The 7,609-nt window shown below is 46.5% G+C and overlaps 1 protein-coding gene across 1 annotated transcript in view; it reads right to left on the bottom strand.

Annotated features, from left to right (window-relative positions):
• The window catches only part of LOC119109422 (failed axon connections homolog), an 8,225-nt gene extending 1,284 nt beyond the window's left edge, over window positions 1–6,941 (bottom strand). The window contains exon 1 of the mRNA XM_037233036.1: window positions 6,720–6,941. Coding sequence (XP_037088931.1) covers window positions 6,720–6,857 — 138 coding nt within the window. The 5' untranslated portion in view covers window positions 6,858–6,941. The remainder of the gene's footprint in view (window positions 1–6,719) is intronic.
• Window positions 6,942–7,609: the final 668 nt, after the last annotated feature.

Genomic DNA, 7,609 nt, shown 5'->3' with positions numbered 1-7,609 from the left:
ACGGCGCAACACAAATCTCCGGTGACAATAGAGAAATGTGTCAGTAGTTGCCCTGTTGGTTTCTTCAGTTGACACCCCGAACTCCCGTGCAGCGTGGCGCAAACGTTATCACCTGCACCTCAGGACTCTCGCTGCCAACGGCCAGCACCGCTGCGGTGGTTGTACTGATCCAGCGTGAAACATCGGCGCCGGCATCAAGATGATGCCGGCCTGGACTGACAGACAGGAAAACGCGTCCAAAGAGGGACGTATCACGAAGAACAAGACACACTGTGTTGCCAGGTTGCTTAAGATATATTTCAACGCCATGGCTGGGGCCAGCTATATCATTTTATAGCAGCAGCAATGTGCATAGTTATGATTGACAATATGATGAGCCACCAAACAATAGCTACGTTAGCCGTCGTTTATTTGTAGACAAAACACTCATCCTACTGCCAAACATAAAAAACAATGAACTAACCTCTCGAGACACTCACGGTTCTCACCAGACACATAATACCTCACACACTACCACGCTCGTTAGCGTCACCTATCGGCGACTGCACTCGTTTGGGTGTTGACCTCGCATCGCTACAACATAACTTTTTAATACAAAATCAAGCAAATGAATTGAACAACAAAACCAACAAAAAATTCAGGAAGCACAAAGCATTCAAACAAAAAGTATTGGCTCATAAACGCATCAAATGAAACACATCAGGCATACCTCTGGCTTCTGTTGAGATGATGTCAGGAAATAAAAAGATTACGTCACTGTTTCTTGCAAAATACCAATGCTTATTTGCACCAAAGTAACCTAACTAAGCATCACCCTAAAGAAGCTTTGCCTCATGTCGTCCTGTCTCAACCTACCTGTGTTACAGCAACATTCGTGAATCACTAGTTCTTGCAAATTCCTCCTGCCACTTGCCTTGCAATTAACCTACTTAACGTAATTTAGAGTAGCCTATTTGTTGAACATCATCTCAACTCACCTCATCTTCCCGACAACAACAGTTGTGACAAAGCATGATAAGCTTATTTTTGGCTGGTTTGCAACCCGTGTTTTGGTAATTAAATACCATTTGTGGCAGCTTGTTGACACCAAACAAAGTTGAAAACACACAAATCAAGGCCCATCAAATCAATTTGAACAACTATTCTGTTTGTCATGGCTACCCTCCCTCAAGGGCAGTAGTGGGTATGCTTCACAAAACAATCTCTCTTCTCCAAATGTAACATAGCTTATAGATGGCCACCAAACCAGTTTTGCTGCTTGCCTTTTCAGCTGCAGCAAAGACACTCATTTATATTTTGTCATTCACATTTCATGACTTCAGGTTTGGGATGTTTACTTTACATTGTAAATAGGATGGTCTATTTGCTGAAAACTGACATCCACCTCATGATGTAACTGGTATGCAGGTTAGGGTTTTCCTGTGTTAAAAATATAGCGCATATCTGCAGTAGCCACTTGCCAGTCAGCAAACCATGACAACTATGGACAAAATCTGGTAAAGCCAACAGTGAGGGGCCATTTCAACAAATTTGAGGCAAATAATCAAGAGCATGGATCAAAATAGTTCAATCACATGTCTCGTGGCATCATAATTTGCCTTATGAAGACAACTTGATGTATTAAAAAAATGACTAAATCTGGTTACAAATCATGTGCTGAAAGCAGGCAAGGTTAGCAATTAGTTGCTCCACAGGAGAAACTTGCGGACTTTTTAAGGGCATGCTTCTTTCCGCTATCGCACACAAAAGTCAGCATCTTTTGCATGGTTTGCTGATAGACAGGGCCATCCAACCCAACCCCAACCCATAAATATCAATCATGCCGACCAACCTACAGGATTAAAATGCAAAAAAGTAAGAAGAGGCATGCATGATAAAACATAATTTCACTACCAAACGCTTCTGTATAAGCTCCGCCAGGTCTGTCCCGAAGTCACTACCTCGTCAGGGTACGCTAGGATAGCGCACTCTGACGAGGTAGTGAACCTAGGATTGCTTACATTTATGACTTTTAGGCACCGCCATGAACAAAAGAAGCTCACTGAGGGTTTAACTGCGCAAAAATGACGTTAACAATAAGCCCCGTGCTTCAGATTGTCTCCTTCCCTTCCTATGAATTGTTCACTCTTCGGGGAGTATCAAACATGTTTTGGGGCTGGCAAAGGAATCCAATTTATGTATGAAATATGTGCAAGTTTGCAGTTGGAACATTTTGCAGAGAAATTGATCAACATTTTAAGCCATAGATGGTATCTTTAAAGGCAATCAGAAAGGAAAAAAAGAAATTGTAACCCACGCGCGTGATTACAAGAAAAACGAAAGTAATTAAGTTGACACACAAACTGGTGACCTTTTGATTAAATTTTGTTATCAGCTCAACTGACTATATATCTGGAAAAAGGAGTGCTCAAACGGCGATATTAAGCTCTTAAATTTCATTCCGAAGACATTTCTTGAATTTGTCACGCCTGCATTTCGTCAGTGGTGCAACTTAGTGGTTATTTTATCGGGTAAAAGAAAAACGTGAAGTAAAAGTCTCTACCAGTCCGTACTGGTGTTTGTACCAAGCTTTGTGTTGGCGGTGCGGTGCTCTCGTGGTGCGACCAAAAAAATCGGGGTTACGTGAAAGCTTAGTATTTGGCACACGGCTATAAATTCATCAGGTCAGGTTATCAAAGGTCAAATAAAAAAGGACATCAGGTCATGAAATCAGGTAGAGTGAAAAATTGACATAAATTTTGGGGAAAATGCGTGACAAATTCCCCCTCATAGCATGTTGCTTTATCCCGTAGGTCGGTAATTCCAGGACGCCGCAGGCACGTGAGGTCCATTAACACACTCGTCATTCAGACATCGCTGCGGAGTTCCGGAAGAACGTCAAAGTGACTTGTTTACAAAGTGGCAAATTGTGGAACTAAAACAAATGGGCCGACTGTATCCTTTCGGTGCCCATTTTATCCCTGCCATGTACCAGCTTTATCCTCGATTTTATAAGTCACGCTAAGTCTCTTCTGGCTTACCTAGGGTCATGCAATGTCTCCATTTACGAGTTCCAACGATTCTGAATACAATGGTGAAAACCATTTTCTCCTATCACAAATGCGTTTGGAATGCGATCTTTTGAAACGCCATTTTGATAATTTTTGGCGTTTTAAGAATTTTTCTCGATAGGTCAGGCCAATTAAATTTTGGCCTGTTCAATAACTTTCTAGGTTAATGCCCCAGGCAACCGCAAGTCTTCGCTAAATCCCCCCAAAGTTTTCGCAGAAGCTGAAATCGGTGGGTGCATATGCGGTGCTGTTATATTCCCGTTCATGCGCATGCAAGCTATTGTTTGAACGCTTTTCGGGGCCGTAAGTAAGTTAATACGGCAAGAAAACTACTTGACGGATCTTTCTGCAATAAAAAAAATATAACGTGGGATGCCAAGACGAGTCTTGTTCTGAAGTTCTGAAATCGGTCGATTTTCAACCAAGTTATAGCCATTAATCTGAATTTTGCATGACGTTTTGGCAAAACGTTTTTTCCGTGATTAAGGCATCATACCAAACAATTTTGAAGACTTCTCAGCGGAGCAAACCCTCATCAAAAAGGATGGAACTCGTCAAACGTGTTACGCTGAAAACAGAAAATCGAAAATCCATCGATAGCTTTTAACTTGGCTCGCAACAGGGAGAGTTCTTTGCAGGGTCAAGTAGCAAATATTTTGTTCACAAATGATTGTATGCATGTCAAAGTGGCATGTTTCATCGCTGACATTTAAAGGAGTGTGTATTGTCAATTGAGATATTTGACTGTGCACGTGGAATGGTAGGGAGTTTCGAGTGAGAATTTGTTGTGTCATTGGTTTCTAGCAATTCGCCTCCACTGACGAGATATTGCACAGCCCCCAAATTTTCTTGGGTGCGCATGGAAGAACGAAGTTATGGGATAGACCCCAAGCAATATTCACCACCAAACACACCGACATCATCGAGAAGGTATCGTTAGCTCTAGACGGTGGCTGTTAGAGGAAGTCGCTTGTCAGCGCTGACAGCAGCTTGCAAACGCGTCGATAGCGGCGGCCACTGTTGATCTCCCTTTCTGTTTACATTCAGCTGGGGGGCTACGGTTGTATGGGGTTGAATGTATGGTAAGGCTGGTCAGTTGATACGTGCCGCGATTTATTCGTGTTGGCCTTCAAACTGAGATGTCGCGCAACCACTGTGTCGTGTCAGCCGGCTGCGCTAGGCTCTAGGAAAATGTTATCGTTCTTCATTGTTCTGGCAGTGGCTACCAGCGGCTAAAATTCCAACACCCTGAAATTAATGACCCAATTCCGAATGCACGTGCACCGGATTCATCGTTCGAAATAACAGGGCACGTGCGCTGGAATTATTGCTGCGATGTCAGTGATACACCAGGTACCTTCAGACTATCATACTTTTCCGCCTCGAACTACGCTAGGGATCTTAAAGTGCGTACCACTCGACCGCCAGCGCAATCCCTATACGCACGAGGTCGTACCAACCAAGATAATGGACATGCACTAGCGCGCAGCTCCTCGCCACATGAAAGCCAGCGCATCCGTCCTTTTCCACCCATCGATCGGTTCATTTTTTAGCATTGTATTTGTTCACCCACAGCCATCGATGCGATCGATAATAATAAATAAAAACTGTCGCAAGACCCAAGCGCAAATTTGAGGGCCAAAATTCACCATAGATAGTTGCGGAACTCCCCACAGGCGTGTATTTGGAAAATAGAAAACACTAGAAACACCTGCAGTTAATCAACCTATACTAAATGCAGCCACAGTTGGACGAGTTTCAGGTGAGAGCGCAGATAAAGTAGTCAAGCACTTTACAATCCACTTGTTAAAACGCGGCACATTTTTCTTTCACTTGGGTTTTCACGTGCTTCAACAGGTTTTTACGACCAGCGGTCTACATCAGCTGGATGTATCCAGATAAAACCGGCTGGCACGAACTACTAAAACACATCGCCTGCAGGCCCTGCTACTTACGTGATGACCGCTGGCAAGTCTCACATATGTTATCGGCTGGCTGATTTCGTAGCGCCCAATGTGCGTTAGAGGTTATATTTAATGCATGGGCATGACCCCTCCAGTCTTTCATACCGTATCACGACTACGTCGCCCCAATTTCTCTCGCATGGGTGAAGAATGAAAACACATTCCTTGGGCCTACTACCTTTCTTCTTCCATCTGTTCCAGTGGTTCTCGTCCTGCCGTCATCCCGTTTTAATCAATGAATGCCTTTGCATTTGCAACGTGAAATAGTTGACGCCTCGCACGCTACGTCTGCTTGCCATTTTTCTGGCGCCACCGAATAAAAGTTGACTTCTTACACGTATCCCGGAGAGCTACATATAGTGCGGAGAAGACCGCGGGGGTCCTGGTTCTAGTGGCCCAACATCTTGAAGCCGATGCCGAACAGCGCATTGCCAGGCAGCAACATGCCCATGCGAGAGTGAGAGCAACAACAACAGTAACAGCGAAAGTAAGAGCAAGAGCAAGAGCAAGAGCAAGAGCAAGAGCAAGAGCAAGAGAAAGAGCAAGAGCAAGAGCAGAGCAGAGCAAGAGCAAGAGAAAGAGCAAGAGCAAGAGCAAGAGAAAGAGCAAGAGCAAGAGAAAGGGCAAGAGAAAGAGCAAGAGCAGGAGCAAGAGCGAGAGCGAAAGCGTGTATAATATATATATATATATATATATATATATATATATATATATATATATATATATGGAAGAAATGATGTGTATATATGTATACGAATATATATATATATATATATATATATATATATATATATATATATATATATATATACATACACATTAAGATGACATCGCAGAGATGGTCAGAGACGTGACAGAAAGACATCACGCACTACTCAGTGTACTATTCAGTGTTCACAAGATCCACTGCGAACAGCATTTCGGCGGACCGCCTACTCGGCTCGGCACTGTTCCCAGTCGGGCCAGTACTTGTCCTTCATACGCTCGTGGTATTGCACCAAAGCGTCGTAGTTAGCGCGAACGTAGCGCTCCACCTCCGGTGCGCAACCGTATATGACTTGGGTCAGCTCGGCGAACGCAGCCGCGTCGTACGTGGTCGGCGTACTGTCCAGCAGGAACGGCTTGTCGCCGAGTACATCTTCCAGCGCCCGCAGCTCACGACGCAGGAAAAAACATTGTCTCCTCCTCGCTGAAGCGGCCTATGCCAACAGTGTAGAACAAATGTTTTATCTTCGGGAAGTTTATTGGCATCATGAGCCTGAGCATGAGCCGATACTTCTTGGGGAAGCGCCCCATGATGTAGGACCACCCGTCGAGAACGTAGCGTTTGTACGCCACGGCCATAATGGTGTGCTCGTCGAGCATCACCTGAACGGCTCGCCCCACGGCATGCTCTGCTGGCGTGAGCTTTTCCTTCAGCGGCTTCCCGAAGTGTTGCGTCAGAAAGTCGATGATAAGCTCCGAGTCGGACAGCTCCTGCCCGTTGAAGGTGATCCAAGGGCACTTGTTGCGTGACCCCTGTGGCTCTTCCGTGTCCACCACGTACTTGATGCCGGCCATGCGCAGGAACGTCTCCAGCTTCAGTGCGAACGGCGACAGATTGGGGAAGTTGGTGGCGCGTTCAAACTGGTGCAGCACCACCACGTCCTTCCCGGCCTGGTTCCCAGCGCTGCCGGCGCTGGTAGCGCCTGTAGCGGCCGTACACTTTGAGGCCGATGCCGAGCAGGGCGGCGCCCAGCAACACCTTGCCCACGCGACGGCCGCTCTCGCCGCGTGCGCACTCGGACACACCGCTCCACACGGCACCAGGGCGGAACGCCGACATTGCTGACCGGTGCACCATCGTGCGTCAACTGCCAAGGAATCGGTCAGGTCCGCAGGCGACCACCACACACCACCCGTCCCCGGCGCACGAGCGGCAACTGCGGTAACTGCGCAGTCATGCCAAATCAGCAGGGTCACCGATGGCGGGCTGCCAGCGTCGGGTGGCGCATGCGCCGTCGGGCCGCTCGCCTCTCCATCTCAGCCAGTCTGACCTTGAACGCGATGGTTGGCGGTCGCGGCGCAGGCCTTTCTTAGGGGAGGAGGAACGCGCGAGGCCCGACGGCATGGGTGTAGGAAGGGGGGCAGAGGGCCATGGCCCAACCACTTTTCAAGGTTGGGGCCAGCAGTGTTAACTGTCCCCCCCCACTCTTTAGGTTCAGGGTGTGTTTAGCTCACTTCTGCACTACATTAGACCTACATCCCGATTTACCTAGTTTACCAGCCATCTTCCTCAGAATGCGTCATCTTTTCGCTTGCTCATTGGCCCATCGCTAGATGCCAGCCGCAGGCCGACGCCACGCAGCCTACAGAGACTGCAATGCCGGGCGTCGAGGCTGTTGTTGTTATGACTGACCCGTGTATGTTAAAAACCACATTACATGGTTTTTATCAGTAATCAATTCTGACCGACCAATTTTGACCAATACTGACCGATCTAATCAATTTTGGCCGAATCTTGAACATTTTAAGACGAACATGGATTAACCTTATTATTGCAAATTTGGGACCCATTTCGTTAGCGATATACATTCAGTGAGCCCTCAATATCTC

Source organism: Pollicipes pollicipes, unplaced genomic scaffold (genome assembly GCF_011947565.3).
Source record: "Pollicipes pollicipes isolate AB1234 unplaced genomic scaffold, Ppol_2.1 Scaffold_7231;HRSCAF=8579_pilon_pilon_pilon, whole genome shotgun sequence".
NCBI classification, from domain to species: Eukaryota; Metazoa; Arthropoda; class Thecostraca; order Pollicipedomorpha; family Pollicipedidae; genus Pollicipes; species Pollicipes pollicipes.
Note: the sequence above shows the minus strand (reverse complement) of the source record. Positions and strands in the feature narration are given on the sequence as shown.